The sequence below is a fragment of the Salmo trutta genome, chromosome 19 (assembly GCF_901001165.1).
Source record: "Salmo trutta chromosome 19, fSalTru1.1, whole genome shotgun sequence".
In the NCBI taxonomy this organism is placed as follows: domain Eukaryota; kingdom Metazoa; phylum Chordata; class Actinopteri; order Salmoniformes; family Salmonidae; genus Salmo; species Salmo trutta.
The window spans coordinates 29,503,448-29,524,184 of record NC_042975.1 but is presented as its reverse complement, the minus strand read 5'-3'; the positions used below and the strand labels follow the sequence as shown (position 1 = coordinate 29,524,184).

At 42.6% G+C, this 20,737-nt stretch overlaps 1 protein-coding gene across 3 annotated transcripts; it reads left to right on the top strand.

Annotated features, from left to right (window-relative positions):
- The first annotated feature begins 875 nt into the window (after positions 1 to 875).
- LOC115154306 (T-box transcription factor TBX6L) lies at positions 876 to 19,641 on the top strand. Of its 3 annotated transcripts, none has more exons than XM_029700390.1 (9): positions 876 to 1,070; positions 1,392 to 1,557; positions 12,010 to 12,112; positions 12,332 to 12,496; positions 13,491 to 13,637; positions 16,670 to 16,740; positions 17,032 to 17,126; positions 17,610 to 17,874; positions 18,062 to 19,641. In XM_029700390.1, exons 1-9 carry the CDS (start codon positions 989 to 991, stop codon positions 18,741 to 18,743), a joined length of 1,776 nt encoding a protein of 591 aa, XP_029556250.1. In that variant the 5' UTR covers positions 876 to 988; the 3' UTR covers positions 18,744 to 19,641. The 3 variants fall into 3 exon arrangements, with proteins under 3 accessions (XP_029556250.1, XP_029556251.1, XP_029556252.1); XM_029700391.1 differs by having other exon boundaries at positions 877 to 1,070; positions 17,613 to 17,874; XM_029700392.1 differs by lacking the exons at positions 876 to 1,070; positions 1,392 to 1,557 and adding an exon at positions 7,931 to 7,967.
- The last annotated feature ends 1,096 nt before the right edge of the window (positions 19,642 to 20,737 follow it).

The following is a 20,737-nucleotide window of genomic DNA, read 5'->3' as shown; positions in this document are numbered from 1 at the left end:
CTCTCATACACCCGATATTGACAATAAATATCCCTAAAAACGGATCATCTTGGGTAATGAATCTGATGCAGTTCATTTTGTAATGTAGTATGTTGTATGAAAGTAAATGACTATTTATAGACATTCATATAAATGTTCTGATTTACCTCTACATAACATATGAGCATAAGAGCAGAACATGAGTCTCCAGTCCATACAAGTTCTGTGTAGGCCCTCTTCATATGCTGGGATAAGAGATTTGTAAGTTCTCTCAAATATGTATTTCATATGTAGAATGAGTTATCCATTCCTAATGATAATAAAATATAGTTTAATCATACAACCACATTAATAATTCCACCCTCTTGCCTTGAAGACCAAAGACAAATATATATTTTTGTGACAGCATTTACTACATTAGAGAAGCTCAGAAGTGTTCAGATATTTTTGGTATCATGACGATATTTATCATAACCAAGCCACATCTCAAAGAGCCAGGCCATCCCTATAGAGCCCAAGTCCAGTGGACTGGAGGTCGTTACTTAGGGAGCAAGGTGTCACTCAACACACACCTCTGCATTGACACTCCCCTGCCTTCTGTCCTGTGTCTGTCTGTCTGGTCAGCCAGTATAATAAAGGAGCTGGGACCAGCTTCCTGTAGTAATGGCAGGCCAAACTGCCCAGGTGATTAGCACCTGGCCTGGGAGTTGGGGGTTTTGAAGTTGGGGAACCCCAATGCTTCACTGCCTATACTGAACACCAACCTCCCCCTCCCTGCTCCTCTCTTTTCACACAACATGTAGGCTACTCTAAACTGTGTAAAGATCAAAGTGGGGTTCTGATTGATGTTCCAACACTTAACACACACACACCTCTGTCTTCCATATGGGAGGGAAAGGTATAGGGGATAGCTGCCCTAATCACATCTCAAGTGCATATCACTGAGTTCGAGTTTGGAGTAAACCAGAGAGGAATTAACAACAAGAGCACTAACTGGAGCTCCAAGGCCATGTATCTGCATGAGGAGAGGCTGCTGTGTGGTGACTACCCACTCAACTCTCAGCCCAGGAACTATGGCAATTGTCCACCAGGTAGGTTTGTGTTTAATGGATAGACAACATGACCAAATGTTATTGGAAACGTTGCATTACAATGTTTAAAAGTCCTAACTGAGCCTAACAATACAGTTTTTGCTATTTCCTATTGAGAGGGGTAGCCTATCCCACTGGGCACAGACGTCAGTTCAACATTAACATAATTTCATTGAAATGATGTGGAAACAACGTTGATTCATTCAACCAGTGTGTGCCCTGTGGTTAGCTATTTATGTAGTCTATTGTCATAGGTTTGTGGAATAAAAAACATAACTCTAATATAGGCTATGAATGACGCAAATAAATACCTTCTACTAGATTGGAAAGATGCGGTTCTGCGGGGCCAGTCTTGGAACAGCGGCGTTAAAGTCGGGTGTGAACCCGAGCTTTCAGCTCTTCAAGTCCGGGTGTCGCTCCAGGGTCGCGAGCTATGGGAACAATTTGGCGATATTGGAACTGAGATGCTCATCACCAAAACAGGAAGGTAGGATGTGTGGATGATAAATAGCGGTAGCCATAGGCCTTCATTATAACAGCTTGTCAAGAATATGAAACATGACTGATAGAAACATTAGAAATTAATGAAATATGATAGCCTAAAATAATGTAATTTCCATTTGGTGAATGTTTTGGGACATAGGCCTAGTCTCAGAGTCATTATGTTGAGAAAGTAGAATTCTTTTTTCAAGGTTGACAATGCGAAGAACCACTATTTTTTATGAAATTGAATAACCGATAGTGGTATGGAGCACAAAGTAACACTTTCAGTCTTTTGCTTATTTATGAAAAGATTATTTGAGCTATTAATAATATTTTATACAAACATACATATCTCAGCTACCATTACCCACTGTAACTACCTTTCAGTCCTTTACAAGTCAACAGAAAGTGTCAGAAGTCAAAATGTACACTTAACCCTGTAGGTGGCGTAAGAGTAGTCTGAGTACAAGTTTCTTCAGCTGAAGTTCACCTCCTTGTCACTGCCAAAGATACTTTTATTTTTTTATTAATTTTATTTCACCTTTATTTAATCAGGTAGGCAAGTTGAGAACAAGTTCTCATTTACAACTGCGACCTGGCCAAGATAAAACAAAGCAGTGCGACACAAACAACAGAGTTACACATGGGATAAACAAACGTACAGTCAATAACACAATATAAAAATCAATACAGTGTGTGCAAATGTAGTAAGATTAGGGAGGTATAAGGCAATAAATAGGCCATAGAGGCGAAATAACTACAATTTAGCAATTAAATACTGGAGTGATAGATGTGCAGAAGATGAATGTGCAAATAGAGATACTGGGGTGCAAAGGAGCAACAACAAAAAATAACAATATGGGGATGAGGTAGTTGGATGGGCTATTTACAGATGTGCTGTGTACAGGTGCAATGATTGGTAAGTTGCTGTGACAGCTGATACTTAAAGTTAGTGAGGGAGATATAAGATACATATATTAAGATACAATATACATATATAATATATATATTCAGCGATCGGATGAAGAGATGGAGGCCATGGAAGGAGTGTTGTATGGCATTGATTCTCGTCTGGAGGTTTGTTAACACAGTGTCCAAAGAAGGGCCAGAAGTATACAGAATGGTGTCGTCTGCGTAGAGGTGGATCAGAGAATCACCAGCAGCAAGAGCGACATCATTGATGTACACAGAGAAAAGAGTCGGCCCGAGAATTGAACCCTGTGGCTCACCCTTAGAGACTGCCAGAGGTCTGGACAACAGGCCCTCCGATTTGACACACTGAACTCTATCTGAGAAGTAATTGGTGAACCAGGCGAGGCAGTCATTTGAGAAACCAAAGCTGTTGAGTCTGCCGATAAGAATGCGGTGATTGACAGAGTCGAAAGCCTTGGCCAGGTCGATGAAGACGGCTGCACAGTATTGTCTTTTATCGATGGCGGTTATGATATCGTTTAGGACCTTGAGCGCGGCTGAGGTGCACCCATGACCCGCTCAGGAACCAGATGGCATAGCGGCGAAGGTACGGTGGGATTCGAAATGGTCGGTGATCTGTTTGTTAACTTGGCTCAGGTCTGTAACAGTTTGGGTCTAGAGTGTCTCCCCCTTTGAAGAGGGTGATGACCGTGGCAGTTTTCCAATCTTTAGGGATCTCAGATGATACGAAAGAAAGGTTGAACAGGCTAGTAATAGGGGTTGCAACAATTGTGGCGGATAATTTTAGAAAGAGAGGGTCCAGATTGTCTACCCCAGTTCATTTGTAGGGATACAGATTTTGCAGCTCTTTCAGAACATCAGCTATCTGGATTTGGGTGACGGAGAAATGGGGGAGGCTTGGGCAAGTTGCTGTGGGGGGTGCAGAGCTGTTGACCGGGGTAGGGTTAGCCAGGGGCATGGCCAGCCGTAGAAAAATGCTTATTGAAATTCTCGATTATTGTAGATTTATCGGTGGTGACAGTGTTTCCTAGCCTCAATGCAGTGGGCAGCTGGGAGGAGGTGCTCTTATTCTCCATGGACTTTACAGTGTCCCAGAACTTTTTGAAGTTTGTGCTACACCCTTAGCTTTCCTAACTGCCTGTGTATATTGGTTCCTAACTTCCCTGAAAAGTTGCATATTGCGGGGGCTATTCGATGCTAACGCAGTACGCCACAGGATGTTTTTGTGCTGGTCAAGGGCAGTCAAGTCTGGAGTGAACCAAGGGCTATATCTGTTCTTAGTTCTACATTTTTTGAATGGGGCATGCTTATTTAAGATTGTGAGGAAAGTGCTTTTAAAGAATAACCAGGCATCCTCTACTGATGGAATGAGGTCAATATCCTTCCAGGATACCTGGGCCAGGTCGATTAGAAAAGCCTGTTCGCTGAAGTGTTTTAGGGAACGTTTGACAGTGATGAGGATTGGTCATTTGACCGCGGACCCATTACAGACTGACCTTTCTAATGTCTATCTGCAGACTGCGGTTACTACACTTAACAAAAATATAAACGCAACTTGTAAAGTGTTGGTCTCATGTTTCATGAGCTGAAATAAAATAAAAGATCCCAGAAATGTTCCATACACACATAAAGCTTATTTGTCACGCCCTGACCTGAGAGAGACGGTTTATTTCTCTATTTTGTTAGGTCAGGGTGTGGGGTGGGCATTCTATGTTTTGTATTTCTTTGTGTTGGGCCGAGTATGGTTCCTAATCAGAGGCAGCTGTCTATCGTTGTCTCTGATTAGGAATCGTACTTAGGCAGCCATTTCCCACCTGTGTTTTGTGGGTAGTTATTTTCTGTTTTGTATTTCGTTACCTGACGCAACTGTTTGGCTTTTCGGTTTGTTTCTTTGTTCTAGTGTTTTCATTGTTTAATAAATATAATGAACACTTACCACGCTGCGCTTTGGTCCCCTCTCTACGACAGCCGTAACATTATGTCTCTGAAATGTTTTGCACAAATTTGTTTAGTGAACATTTCTCCTTTGCCAAGATAATCCATCCACCTGACAGGTGTGGCATATCAAGAAGCTGATTAAACAGCATGATTATTACACAGGTACACCTTGTGCTGGGCACAATAAACGGCCACTCTAAAATATGCAGTTTTGTCACACAACACGATGAAGGAAAAAAGGAAACCGCACACTGCTCTTGATAGTATCACTGATATTTAATAAGCTTACGTATCGGCCTAACGGCCTTCGTCAGAGCTTTTGTGAATTTTCTGAAAACAGCACCTCTATGTAGACCTAGCCCCACCCACATCCGTTCCACGCATGGAAAGGGGTTGGAGGCTAAGGAAAAATAAATAAGTGCTACCAAAAATAACAATATGCATTTCACAAATATTACAAAAGTGTATAGATAAGACGCATTGAATACGTCCATAAAATCACAATGAGGACATAGCACGTTTTCATTAATCATTGGGTACATCATACGAAAAACATCAGAGTAATCTTAAATAGGGACATATTTCAAATTCATAACATAACATACATAGGCATTTCATCATTAAGTCCTTTAGGAAATAATGTCTGGAGGGTGAAAATCCAAAAACATTCTCTTTTATTCACAGTATTATTAATATTCCCTCCCCTGTCTGATATCTTAACTTTCTCTATGCCACACAATCTAACGGTAGAAATGTCATGTTTTAGGTCATTAAAGTGTACTGCGACTGGATAATCCCTGTCGTTTCTCCTGATTGAATTTTTATGTTCACTAATTCTCTGTTTGAGAGAGCGGGAGGTCTTACCGACATAGCAGAGCCCACATGGACATTTAATAATATAAATAACATGGGTGGTGGTACACGTAATGATATCGTTTATTTGAAACCGTTTTCCTGTGTGTGGGTGGCAGAAATATTCACACTTCATCATATTGTTGCACTGTGCGCATCCTCTGCATTTATAGCTACCATTTGGTAGAGGGCGTAAAAGAGCCTGGCTGATTTTCTTTCGTGGCTGGCAGTTGGCATTAACCAATTTATTGCGTAAATTGCGACCTCTCCTATACACAATGAGTGGTGGAGTTTTAAATTCAGCCGGCAAAGCTGGGTCCGATGATAAAATATGCCAGTGTTTCTTGACCACACCTCCCACTTTTCGCGAATTCAAAGTATATGTGGTTGAGAACATTACGGAGTGTTCTTTTGCTTTAGCGGGTCTTTTTTGTAACAATTCATCTCGTGTTTTTCCCAATGCCAAATGAAGAGCTTCATCCACACATTGTGGCGAATAGCCTCTTCTTAGAAACCTAATGCGCATCTCCGCTGCCTTTTCTAGATAATCATCATTGGAGTGGCATATACCGCGCAGTCCGAAAAACTGGCTTCTAGGAAATACTCTTTTTAATGGCTCAGGATGGAAGCTGTCCCCCTGTAATAGAGTATTTCTGTCTGTTTCTTTTCTATACAGAGTTGTAAACAGGGTTCCATGTGATTTCTCAATCCACATATCGAGGTAATGAACGCGTTGAGTGTCCCTTTCAATAGTAAATTTGAGATTGGGATCAATGTCATTGAGTAGTGCCATAAAATCTGACAGCTGTTGTTCAATTCCTTCCCATATGCAAAAAAATGTCGTCAATATATCGATACCACTTCAGGATTTTATTCAAAAATGGGGTTTTGTTATTGACAAAACGTTCTTCAAATAGACCCACATAAAGGTTAGCATAGCTCGGAGCGAATGTGGAGCCCATCGATGTTCCATTCGTTTGGAGGTAGTATTCATCATCAAACCTAAAATAGTTATACTTCAAAACATATTCTGCCAGCTCTAGAATAAAGTTTGTTGGTGGATATTCATTAGTATCTCTGTCTCCCAAATAGTGTGCTAGTGCTGCCAGCCCCCCCACATGGGGAATGCTGGTATATAGACTCTCGACATCTAACGTGACCAAAATACAGTCTTCTTTCAAACCCGTTATTGGTGAGATCTTGTTTATGAAGTCTATAGAGTCTTTTACATATGATGGCAATGCTTGCACATGAGTTTTAATAAAAGCGTCTACAAAGTTCGACAATGGCTCTAGCATTGAGCCTATTCCTGCAACCACTGGTCTGCCTGGATAATTGCCTTGTGTTTTAAGTTGGTGTCATTTCGGTAAAATGTACAGGCATGGACGTATGGCACATTTACAGCAAAGATAATCATATTCAGGTTTTGAGATAAGGTGGTTTATTAGGGCTCCAGATTAGAGCAGATATCCCTTTGGAACACCTGTGTGGGATCAACACTCAGTTTTCTATAGAAACGTTCATTACTGAGTTGTACTGAATTTCTTCTTTATATTTTTCATAGTCTAAAACAACCACAGCACTCCCCTTGTCTGCAGGTTTAATAACCAACGATGAATCCTTCATTAATTCATTAAGTGCCTTTTCTTCTGTTCTAGTGAGATTTTTCTGAATGTGTTTTTTTTGTCTCGTATACACTGACATAGCTTCTTGTTCGACTAACCTACAATAGGTATTAATCGAAGAGTTGTTAACTATGGGACACAACACGATGCCACAGATGTCTCAAGTTTTGAGGGAGTGTGCAATTGGCATGCTGACTGCAGGAATGTCCACCAGAGCTGTTGCCAGAGAACTGAATGTTAATTTTTCTACCATAAGCTGCTTCCAGAATTTGGCAGTATGACCAACCAGCCTCACAACCGCAGACCACGTGTAACCACACCAGCCCAGGATGTCCACATCTGGCTTCTTCACCGGCAGAATCGTTTGAGCCCAGCCACCCGGACAGCTGATGAAACCGAGTTTGCACAACAGAAGAATTTCTACACAAACTGTCAGAAACTATCTCACGACAGCTCATCTGCGTGCTCGTCGTCCTCACCAGAGTCTTGACCTGACTGCAGTTCGGCGTCGTAACCAAGTTCAGTGGGCAAATGCTCACCTTTGATGGCCACTGGCATGATGGAGAAGTGTGCTCTTCACAGATGAATACCGTTTTCAACTGTCCTGGGCAGATGGCAGACAGCGTGTATGGCGATGTGTGGGTGAGCAGTTTGCTGATGTCAACGTTGTGAACAGTGCCCATGGTGACGGTGGGATTATGCTATGGGCAGGCATAGGCTACAGCCAATGAACGCAATTACATTTTATCGATGGCAATTTGAATGCACAGAGATACCGCGATAAGATCCTTAGTCCCATTGTCGTTCCATTCATCCTCCGCCATCACCTAATGTTTCAGCATGAAAATGCTCAGCCCCATGTCGCAAGGATCTGTACACAAGTCCTGGAAGATGGAAATGTCCCAGTTCTTCCATGGCTTGCCTACTCAACAGACAGGGTGTTCCAGTTCCCGCCAATATGCAGCAACTTGACAAAGCCATTGAAGAGGAGTTGGATAACGTTTCACAGGCCACAATCAACAGCCTGATCAACTCTATGCGAAGGAGATGTGTTGCGCTGCATGAGGTAAATGGTGGTCACAACAGATACTAACTGGTTTTCTGATCCACTCCCCCACCATTTTTTAAGGTATCTGTGACCAACATATGCAGCAGTGCTTGTCTGAACTAGCAAACTCGGAAATTTCCAACTTGCTAATTGGTTGTAGTTATACACTGGCCACGTTCAACCAGTTTGCAAGTCGGAAATGCCCGAGTGTCGTATGTCCAAACAGCACCTGAACACGACAATATACCCTACTAATTTATGGCGGAGTTACTATTGGTTTTTGGAAATAACAATATTTCCCATGACAACATTTTTTTATAAAACTACATTTAGCTGTTAGCTAGGCAAGGTGTTGTATTTTGAGGATTAAAACACAGACGTTTTGTGGTTGGAATATACTTTGTGAATTTAGAGGTGAGCTAGCAACTTTTTGACCGTTAGTACCTCAATGCTTTTGTTAGACTGTTTTTTTATTTGGACAAACAAAAAACGGTTGCTAATGCCAACATGTTCTGTGGATATAAAAGTTATGCATAATAGTTGTGATTGGAGGATAGCGGTGATCGAGTCAGGAACAAATCCTCTGTTCTCCTCCAGTTCATTAATTATAAAATGTTCATATTTAAAGATGGCAGAAAGGCCAGTCTTTTTGGCACGACATGGAGAGCAGGGAGTGGATTAGCTAAAGACGTGGTACCCAGGCTAGGGTCAGAGGCGTCATGCCCATAGGGGGCACAGGAGCATGTGCCCTCAGATTTGTCCTGTAAAAAAAAAAAGATGCGCACACACACATATATATATATATATATATATATATATATATATATACTGCTCAAAAAAATTAAGGGAACACTTAAACAACACAATGTAACTCCAAGTCAATCACACTTCTGTGAAATCAAACTGTCCACTTAGGAAGCGACACTGATTGACAATAAATGTCACATGCTGTTGTGCAAATGGAATAGACAACAGGTGGAAATTATAGGCAATAAGCAAGACACCCCCAATAAAGGAGTGGTTCTGCAGGTGGAGACCACAGACCACTTCTCAGTTCCTATGCTTCCTGGCTGATGTTTTGGTCACTTTTGAATGCCGGCGGTGCTTTCACTCTAGTGGTAGCATGAGACGGAGTCTACAACCCACACAAGTGGCTCAGGTAGTGCAGCTCATCCAGGATGGCACATCAATGCGAGCTGTGGCAAGAAGGTTTGCTGTGTCTGTCAGCGTAGTGTCCAGAGCATGGAGGCGCTACCAGGAGACAGGCCAGTACATCAGGAGACGTGGAGGAGGCCGTAGGAGGGCAACAACCCAGCAGCAGGACCGCTACCTCTGCCTTTGTGCAAGGAGGAGCAGGAAAAGCACTGCCAGAGCCCTGCAAAATGACATCCAGCAGGCCACAAATGTGCATGTGTCTGCTCAAACAGTCAGAAACAGACTCCATGAGGGTGCTATGAGGGCCCGACGTCCACAGATGGGGGTTGTGCTTACAGCCCAACACCGTGCAGGACGTTTGGCATTTGCCAGAGAACACCAAGATTGGCAAATTCGCCACTGGCGCCCTGTGCTCTTCACAGATGAAAGCAGGTTCACACTGAGCACATGTGACAGACGTGACAGAGTCTGGAGATGCCGTGGAGAACGTTCTGCTACCTGCAACATCCTCCAGCATGACCGGTTTGGCGGTGGGTCAGTCATGGTGTGGGGTGGCATTTCTTTGGGGGGCTGCACAGCCCTCCATGTGCTCGCCAGAGGTAGCCTGACTGCCATTAGGTACCGAGATGAGATCCTCAGACCCCTTGTGAGACCATATGCTGGTGCGGTTGGCCCTGGGTTCCTCCTAATGCAAGACAATGCTAGACCTCATGTGGCTGGAGTGTGTCAGCAGTTCCTGCAAGAGGAAGGCATTGATGCTATGGACTGGCCCGCCCGTTCCCCAGACCTGAATCCAATTGAGCACATCTGGGACATCATGTCTCGCTCCATCCACCAACGCCACGTTGCACCACAGACTGTCCAGGAGTTGGCGAATGCTTTAGTCCAGGTCTGGGAGGAGATCCCTCAGGAGACCATCCGCCACCTCATCAGGAGCATGCCCAGGTGTTGTAGGGAGGTCATACAGGCACGTGGAGGCCACACACACTACTGAGCCTCATTTTGACTTGTTTTAAGGACATTATATCAAAGTTGGATGAGCCTGTAGTGTGGTTTTCCACTTTAATTTTGAGTGTGACTCCAAATCCAGACCTCCATGGGTTGATAAATTGGATTTCCATTGATTATTTTTGTGTAATTTTGTTGTCAGCACATTCAACTATGTAAAGAAAAAAGTATTTAATAAGATTATTTCTTTCATTCAGATCTAGGATGTGTTGTTTAAGTGTTCCCTTTATTTTTTTGAGCAGTGTATATACATTACCGTTCAAAAGTTTGGGGTCACATAGAAATGTCCTTGTTTTTGAAATCAAAGCACATTTTTTGTCCCCAATGTTAATGTTATAAATGAATATTGTACCGGGAAACGGCTGATTTTTAATGGAATATCTACATATGCATACAGAGGCCCATTATCAGCAACCATCACTCTTGTGTGTTCCAATGGTACATTGTGTAAACTAATCCAAGTTTAAAATTTTAAAAGGCTAATTGATCATTAGAAAACCATTTTGCAAATATGTTAGCACAGCTGAAAACTTGTGTTGATTAAAGAAGCAATAAAACTGTCCTTCTTTAGACTAGTTGAGTATCTGGAGCATCAGCATTTGTGGGTTTGATTACAGGCTCAAAATGGCCAGAAACAAATACTTTCTTTGTGAAACTCATCAGTCTATTCTTGTTCTGAGAAATTAAGGCTATTCCATGTGAGAAATTGACAGGCTATCAATCAAGTTAGAGTAGCTAGCTTGTCTAACTATCTTAGCTGGCATACCTGATGGCAAGGTTGGTAGACTTTAGAAAAGCAAGCAATAACTAAATATACTGAATAAGACGTTCCTTTCAATCTTTTACCCAGATTTGAGCAGAGATGCAGAGAAGCATATTTAGTTTCTTAAAAAAAAACACCAGTCAGGAGGATACAGACAGCTCAAGAGGTATGCTTACATATGCAAAAAAATATACAGATTTCTTTGACACAGAATTAAGCATAATTGTGTCTCTAGATTGCAGGAAAAATCTGTTTTAGGTGTTTGAATAATGCTAAATTCTCCAATTTACAGACGGGGGGCATAGCCCCACTACGGAACACCCCCAGGCATCCTCACGTACCTTGTGCGCCCTCAGATTTTTGGGGTGCATGACACCCTTTGGCGGGGTTCATTGTAACAGGCAGCAGGGTTAAATGTCTTCAATTATAAAAATGAGGGGCAATTGAGACATTTTCTGACTTGAAGCTGATATTTGGATGAAAATTCACTACATTGACTCAAATATATGTATATTTGATCTTTTAGGCATGTCATATTGACCAAAAACCGAGTAACCAAAATGTATATATTATAGATAGGATACTTTTCACATTCAAAAGTATGATTTTTTCCCTTAAATTTTTCTAAGGTATTATCTTAGTTGTAATTGCAAACTTGATATAAAGAACTGCCTTCTTTTTTTTTCTTCTTCATTTTGTTTATATTTCTAAATAGCATATAAAATACCATAGAATTTTAGATAAGGGGTTAATTGTGATAAATGTAAAAATTTGCCCCCACTACAAATCTGAGTTTAATCTAAGTTTTGTGAGAAAATACAACAGTAATTATTGTCATCAGCTATACCAATCTAAAGAACTCTTCTTACTGATAAAAATTATATATTAAAAAAAGAGAGGCGGCAAGAAAATTGACAATTCTGCTTGAAAAATGTATGGATTCTAGCAAAAGTTACAAGGCATGTAGATACACTAACCAAGCATTAGCAGATTGAATAACATCATTCAGATTTCTACGTGGTTTCTAGTTTGAGTTTCGTTGTTACTTTGTGCCCTGTGTTACTTTGTGCCCTGGTCTCTCCTAACCGGTTGGTTCAATATTGTTCAAACTTCCCACCTGATTGTATTTTATAGGCGTATGTTTCCGAGCTGCAGAGTCACTGTGACAGGGTTGAATCCTCAGGCAAAGTATGTGTTGATGATGGACATGGTCTCGTTTGATGACGACAAATACAAGGTACCTCACCCTACCCCTCCCAGCATTAGGCTACTGTTTATTTAAATTTTGTGTTATCTATTGCTACCACAACACACACACACACACACACACTAAAGTTGTAGATTAGTGTTTGTATTTAGATTGATAAGCTTTAGAAAAATATGTTAGATTCAAAACTGCAGAAGATGCTGGTTATCAATGTGTTTAGACACTAAACTGTACCTCTGTCCTGTGCAGTGGAGCAGGGATCGCTGGGAAGTGAGTGGTATGACCGAGCCCCATCTTCCCAACCGCTTCTTCATCCACCCAGACTCTCCCTCCCTGGGGGAGAGGTGGATGCAATACCCCGTCTCCTTCCACAAGCTCAAACTCACCAACAACACCCTCAACTCCAATGGCCTGGTAAGGCTTGGCATGGAAGGACCATGGCACATTTTATGACATTAAAAGTGGCATGTCACCATGACACTGTTGCAAAAGAGCTGATAGTCACTGAATGTTACTTAAACCTATGTGTGAATATGCAACTTTTTGGGCAACCCAACCAAATTCTCATAGAAATGTGAGTTATAGATCTGTCATTCTTGTTAAAAACAAGTCTAAGAAGCATTAGATCTGTTCTATGTGCTGTGTTTCTATGCTTCCTGTGGTTAAGTAACGTTTTTGTGTCTTTTACTTCAGTTTTGTACACCAGCTTCAAACAACTGAAAGTACAATATTTTTGGTTATGTACAATATATTTCACAGCAGTTTAGATGGTACAATGATTCTCTACACTATACTTGCTTGTTTTGTCACATAAACTGAAATTAGGCGAACTATTCGAATTTTAGCAATCTGTAGATGTGCCCTTAAGCAAGGCACTTAACCCTAATTGCTAATGTAAGTCGCTCTGGATAAGAGCATCTACTAAATTACTAAAATGTAAACATAATTACAAATAATTTGTAGACTGCAAATTGACTGCAAGAAGCCCAAACAGATATAATGTTTGACTAAAACATAATCATTTCAAACCTTGCTTACATTTGTATACAAAAAGCTGTCTGTGCAAAGCTGTCATCGAGGCAAAGGGTGGCTACTTTGAAATATCTCAGATATAAAATATATTTTGATATGTTTAAGACCTTTTTGGTTACAACATGATTCCATATGTGTTATTTCATAGTTTTGATGTTTTCACTATTATTCTACAATGTAGAAAATAGTAAAAATAAAGAAAAACCCTTGAATTAGTAGGTGTGTCCAAACCTTTGACTGGTATTGTATATTTATTTTTTCGCAGAAATTTTGGGGGCCAAATGGTGCCGCCAGTTGGAGAACCCTGATGTAAGATGAGATGGAGAGTATGTGTTGACAGGCATAGTAGTAACAGGTATCATCATATGTTCTGCAGGTGGTTCTTCACTCCATGCATAAGTACCAGCCCCGTCTGCACATCGTCCAGTCTCCAGACCCCTACAACCCTCTGTCAGGGGGCTACCTGCGCTTCACCTTCCCCGAGGCAGCATTCATAGCTGTCACTGCCTACCAGAACTCAGAGGTAAAGCCAGGACACCCTTGGGATTCTCCCAGAAGGAGATATTGGAACAGCTCTAATCCAATTGTGTTGATTAGAGTGCTCTCTGGAGGTTGAATATGGACAATGCATGTAAAGTCTGGAATGTCAAATGCCGCTTCAAGAGAGCATAATAAGAGACGTGTACAGCACAGGAGGCTGCTGAGGGGAGAACGGCTAATAATAATGGCCGGAATGGAGCACATGGAATGGCATAAAAAAACTGGAAAGACAAAAACATTTTCAAAGACTCCAGTCACTGCTATCGCACGGCAAGCGGTACTGGAGAGCCAAGTCTAGGTCCAAAAGGCTCCTTAACAGCTTCTACCCATAAAACATAAGACTGCTGAACAATTAATCAAATGGCCACCCGGACTATTTACATTGACACCCCCTCCCCCTACTCGCTGTTTATTATCTATGCATAGTCACTTTACCCCTACCTACATGTACAAATTACCTCGACTAACCTGCACCTCCACACATTGACTTGGTTATGGTACCCCCTGTATATAGCCTCGTTATTGTTATTTTATTGTGTTACTTTTTATAAAAAAAATTACTTTATTTAAAAATGTAACGTTGTCAAAATGTAATGTTGTAACGTAAAAAATGTATCGTTGTCATTTGTAAATATTTTCTTAACTCTATTTCTTGAGCTGCATTGTTGGTTAAGGGCTTGTAAGTAAGCATTTCACGGTAAGGTTGTATTCGGTACATGTGCTATTTTATTTGTTTGCTGAATTTCATATCATTACACTGATCGGGCTCCAGGCATTAGAACAAGCCCATTTTCTCCAAATAAGGTGCTACCAACCTCCTGTGGTGTACAGTACTAAACTCAGCAAAAAAATAAATGTCCCTTTTTCAGGATCCTGTCTTTCAAAGATCATTCGTAAAAATCCAAATAACTTCACAGATCTTACATTTACATTTAAGTCATTTAGCAGACGCTCTTATCCAGAGCGACTTACAAATTGGTGCATTCACCTTATGATATCCAGTGGAACAACCACTTTACAATAGTGCATCTAAATCTTTTAAAGGGGGGGGGGTTAGAAGGATTACTTTATCCTATCCCAGGTATTCCTTAAAGAGGTGGGGTTTCAGGTGTCTCCGGAAGGTGGTGATTGACTCCGCTGTCCTGGCGTCGTGAGGGAGCTTGTTCCACCATTGGGGTGCCAGAGCAGCGAACAGTTTTGACTGGGCTGAGCGGGAACTGCGCTTCCTCAGAGGTAGGGAGGCGAGCAGGCCAGAGGTGGATGAACGCAGTGCCCTTGTTTGGGTGTAGGGCCTGATCAGAGCCTGAAGGTACGGAGGTGCCGTTCCCCTCACAGCTCCGTAGGCAAGCACCATGGACTTGTAGCGGATGCGAGCTTCAACTGGAAGCCAGTGGAGAGAGCGGAGGAGCAGGGTGACTGAGAGAACTTGGGAAGGTTGAACACCAGACGGGCTGCGGCGTTCTGGATGAGTTGTAGGGGTTTAATGGCACAGGCAGGGAGCCCAGCCAACAGCGAGTTGCAGTAATCCAGACGGGAGATGACAAGTGCCTGGACTAGGACCTGCGCCACTTCCTGTGTAAAGGGTTTAAACACTGTTTCCTATGCTTGTTCAAAGAACCATAAACAATTAATGAACATGCACCTGTGGAACGGTTGTTAAGACACTAACAGCTTACAGATGGTAGGCAATTAAAGTCACAGTTATGAAAACTTAGGACACTAAAGAGGCCTTTCTACTGACTCTGAGAAACACCAAAAGAAAGATGCCCAGGGTCCCTGCTCATCTGTGTGAACGTGCCTTAGGCATGCTGCAAGGAGGCATGAGGACTGCAGATGTGGCCAGGGCAATAAATTGCAATGTCCGTACTGTGAGATGCCTAAGACAGTGCTACAGGGAGACAGGGCGGACAGCTGATTGTCCTCGCAGTGGCAGACCACTTGTAACGACACCTGCACATGATCGGTACATCCGAACATCACACCTGCGGGACAGGTCCAGGATGGCAACAACAACTGCCAGAGTTACACCTGGAACGCACAATCCCTCCATCAGTGCTCAGTCTGTCTGCAATAGGCTGAGAGAGGCTGGACTGAGGGCTTGTAGGCCTGTTGTAAGGCAGGTCCTCACCAGACATCACCGGCAACAACGTCGCCTATGGGCACAAACCCACCGTCGCTGGACCAGACAGGACTGGCAAAAAATGCTCTTATCTGACCAGTCGCGGTTTTGTCTCACCAGGGGTGATAGTCGGATTTGCGTTTATCGTCGAAGGAATGAGCGTTACACCGAGGCCTGTACTCTGGAGCGGGATCGATTTGGAGGTGGAGGGTCCGTCATGGTCTGGGGCGGTGTGTCACAGCAACATCGGACTGAGCTTGTTGTCATTGCAGGCAATCTCAATGCTGAGCGTTACAGGGAAGACATCCTCCTCCCTCATGTGGTACCCTTCCTGCAGGCTCATCCTGACATGACCTTCCAGCATGACAATGCCACCAGCCATACTGCTTGTTCTGTGCGTGATTTCCTGCAAGACAGGAATGTCAGTGTTCTGCCATGGCCAGCGAAGAGCCCGGATCTCAATCCCATTGAGCACGTCTGGGACCTGTTGGATCGGAGGGTGAGGGCTAGGGCCATTCCCCCCAGAAATGTCCGGGAACTTGCAGGTGCCTTGGTGGAAGAGCGGGGTAACATCTTACAGCAAGAACTGGCAAATCTGGTGCAGTCCATGAGGAGGAGATGCACTGCAGTACTTAATGCAGCTGGTGGCCACACCAGATACTGACTGTTACTTTTGATTTTGACCCCCCCTTCTTTCAGAGACACATAATTCAATTTCTGTTAGTCACATGTCTGTGGAACTTGTTCAGTTTATGTCTCAGTTGTTGAATCTTGTTATGTTCATACAAATATTTACACATGTTAAGTTTGCTGTAAATAAACGCAGTTGACAGTGAGAGGACGTCTATTTTTTTGCTGAGTTTATTATAAATGAGACTTGCTAATTTACCCAACAGATAACAAAGCTCAAGATAGACAACAACCCCTTTGCAAAAGGATTTCGTGACAATGGGCTGAACAGAAAAAGGTGAGACAACCTTCTAGTAGCTTGAAACATGAACAGCAACTCACTTGAAAGTGATACAATACTCCTCCCAGTATGACTCAGAATAACTATCAAATTTGTTTTAGTCCCCAATATGTTCCTCTTGGTAAACCTTTGAATTGTTTGCTCTGTGGGAGATATGATGATTGTGCAGAATGGTACTTAGTCGACTCACTGATCAATTAAGTGACATGTTCTTTACCACTTAACTGGTACACATCACTATCATGTTAATAAGAAATTGTGAATAATGACAATAGTTTCTCTCTGTAGGTTCAGAGAAAAGGAAGGTCAGAGCTCCAAAAAACTAAATGAAAGACAACTCCAGATGGAATTGAAATCTTCAAATGGTATAGTCACATACAGAGGTAATAACAGAGTTTATTCAAACATCCGTAAAGGAAATTGTAAACATTACACCTAATTTAAAAATATAAAAAATCGAGCTATGACAGTCAAGCCAGCTGTCTATTGATCTTTCCTAACATGGGAAAAGGAAACTGCTCAAGAAAATAGCCAGCAGGTGTCATTATTTCATTTTCAGACAATCCAAAGACTGTAGTAGGCTATCTACTAGTCATTCTATACCCGTCCTCTAATGTTTATTTTAGGACATTTTAAAGAGTTCGTCAAAGTAGAAGGTGAAGGCATCTCCATGCATCGTCACTCCTTACTGTTCTAGCATCTGAGCCTGTATTCATAGTGTCTCAGAGTTGAAGTGCTGATCTAGGATCAATTTGCCATTTAATAATGATGAATACGATTACATGGATCCTAGATCAGCACTCCTTTTCTGAGACACTTTATGAGTACGGACCCTGTTCTTTTCTGTCCTGTCCTCATTGTTTCAGTAGGATCCAGACCAGTGGAGTCAGATGATGAGGCTGATGTCATCGTCTCAAGCTGTAGCTCAGGGAATTCCTATGGTGCAGCAGGATCCAGGACTGATGACATCACGTCTCTCCCTGCTGCACCTAACCCCTTAATCTCTGCCTTCATGAACTGGGGGGCTGCGGCTGCAGCCCTGCCCTGTGGCCAGGAGGGATGGGGGGTCCTGGACCCAATGACCCACAACACCCACACATACAACACACTTACTACCAGGGACTATGGCAGGTCGGATGATCAAGGCCATTTTCAATCTTAAAAGTGTATTAAATCAAATCATCAGCAATGAATTGTGAACGAGAATCATAATGCTTCTTTTTACCAGTCCAGTATTTCTATAGTATGATGATTGGATAAATACAAAAATAAAAACTAGGCTAATATTCTGAAACTGTACTCTATTGTTCCATTTCAGCCCTGGGCAGCATAACGAAGCCAGGCATACTGGTTTATCAAACGTTGCTTCTCCTCTCTTCCTACCATACCCTCCACTGGGCCAGACTCACCACCTAGGGTCTGTTGGCTTCAGGAGGCCCCAGGCGCAGAGCAGGAAACCAGTGGGGCCTCACCCACCTCACCACCAAAGAGGTCCAAGTGGTCCAGCACCAGAACTCTCCCACAGCCACACATCAGACCACCAGCCCCAGCAGCAGCAGCCAGAGCCCCATCAGGCTGAGTTTGACTACCCTCTCCCCCTGCCCCCAAAGGTCAGCAGGATGCACCTACCTGAGAGTGCCCTGCGTAGCCTGGAGATGAGCTCCTCCCCCTCGGTGTCCGGCAGCCCTTGGTCCCTCACCGACATGCTCAACAGGATCCACAGCAGTGAAGGGTCTGGGATCAACTCAGTAAGCCCCCAGGGGAAGCTGCTCCAGGCCCAGGCCCAGTATGAGAGGCCAGGCCTCGAGCTGGGGGTGAACAGGGAGCTCTGGCCACCACAGCCCAATCCACCACTACCTGATCATGAGCCTGAGTACCTGCCTCTCCACAACATGATGCGCTACCACCAGAACAGCTTGATTGGCTCTGCTGGGCTGCTAAGAGACAGCCATGTGGACCCTAGAGTGCCCTCCTGTAAGGCACCTATGCTCGACTTATAAGTGATCTCTTGTTCAGTAAACACAACAGGCCAGGTCGACATGAACATTTTTCCCCACCACTTGTGGACATCGAGCACCATCTCTGGGTAGACTTGAGGCAAATGAATATGCAATATTGAGTCATGTATAGTTCATTTCTCTTTGCTATGTTAGACGTTGCAAAACAAATCCATATTTTTCAGTTGTAGAATAGGGAAGTGGTTTGCTAGAATAAGGAACTGGGGACTCTTTTGCCCTGACATTAGATTTTTATCATTTGTAAGGGGAGCTAACAACTATGCAATAGATTTGCATCATGTCTTAACCGTCAACATGTTTCCCCACTTTCTTGGGACATTGTAATTAACAGTAAATAATGAGTGAGATTATATGAGAGATGTGTATGCAGAAGAGCAGTGGTTTATCAAACATACAAAATTATGTTTTTTTTGTTTTGATGTTAAGGCTGATAACATTAGCCATATCCATACTGTATGTATCGTTGTCATGCTAGAAAAGTTGGCTACAGCACATACAGCATATGAGTTATGGGACGAGGATAATGTAACAGGCCACTGGTAACTGATTCTCTGAAAGAATACTGAGGAAACTGTATGAGGTGGCAGAACATTTATTACAGGGAAGTGAATAATATTTTGCAACAGCAAGATTGGAGGATATGAGGGTCACATGCTGAAATATCCATTTGGGACCAGTTTTCCAGTATTATGTAATGTAACAATCTATATAAATCCAAAATAGACAAATTCACATAAACACTTAAGTCTGAATAGATATTGTATATTTCAATAATGTGCAATCTTTTTTTATATATATACACTGCATTCGGAAAGTATTCAGACCCGGTTATACATTTGTGCAAATTTATAACAATAAAAAAACTGAAATATCACATTTACTTAAGCATTCAGACCCTTTACTCAGTACTTTGTTGAAGCACCTTTGGCAGCAATTACAGCCTCGAGTCTTCTTGGGTAGGACGCTACAAACTTGGCACACCTGCACACCATTCTTCTCTGCAGATCCTCTCAAGCTGTCAGGTTGAATGGGGAGCGTCGCTGCACATCTATTTTCAGGTTTCTCCAGAGATTTTCGATCGCGTTCAAGTCCGAGCTCTGGCTGGGCCACTCAAGGACATTCAGAGACTAGTCCCGAAGCCACTCCTGCGTTGTCTTGGCTGTGGGCTTAGGGTCATTGTCCTGTTGGAAGGTGAACCTGAGGTCTGAGGTCCTGAGCACTCTGGAGCAGGTTTTCATCAAGGATCTCTTTGTACTTTGCTCTGTTCTTTCCCCCTCGACCCTAACTAGTCTCCCAGTTTCTGCCGCTGAAAAGCATCCCCACAGCATGATGCTGCCACCACCATGCTTCACCGTAGGGATGGTGCCAGGTTTCCTCCAGACTTGATGCTTGTCATTCAGAACAAAGAGTTCAATCTTGGTTTCATCAGACCAGAGAATCTTGTTTCTCATGGTCTGAGAGTCCTTTAGCTGCCTTTTGGCAAACTCCAAGCGGGATGTCATGTGCCTTTTACTGAGGAGTGGCTTCCGTCTGGACACTACCATAAAGGCCTGATTGGTGGAGCGCTGCAGAGATGGTTTATCCTTCTGGAAGGAAAAGTCAAATGTGGAAAAAGTCAAGGAGTTTGAATACTTTCCGAATGCACTGTATATACACTCTATAGATAAAGATAACAGTTAAAGGCATACAATGTTTGGTCTTCAACTACATTCTAGATTCGAAAGGTAGTTTTACCTGAACTGAAAGCTGCTTCTACTCCTCTGAAATCAAATTACACTATCCATAATACATGACATTTCTTTAAATAACATTGGCACAAAAAAAGAGGGGCCAAAAAAATAAGTTTAAAATCCAATGGGTGTTTTTCAGCTGAACAAAAACACATTTTGACCAGGGAAAGACTTCAGTATGTTTAGATAGAACATTACCCCACAACATTAGGGGCGTAGAAAGAAATTAGTTGGTGGATGGGCCTG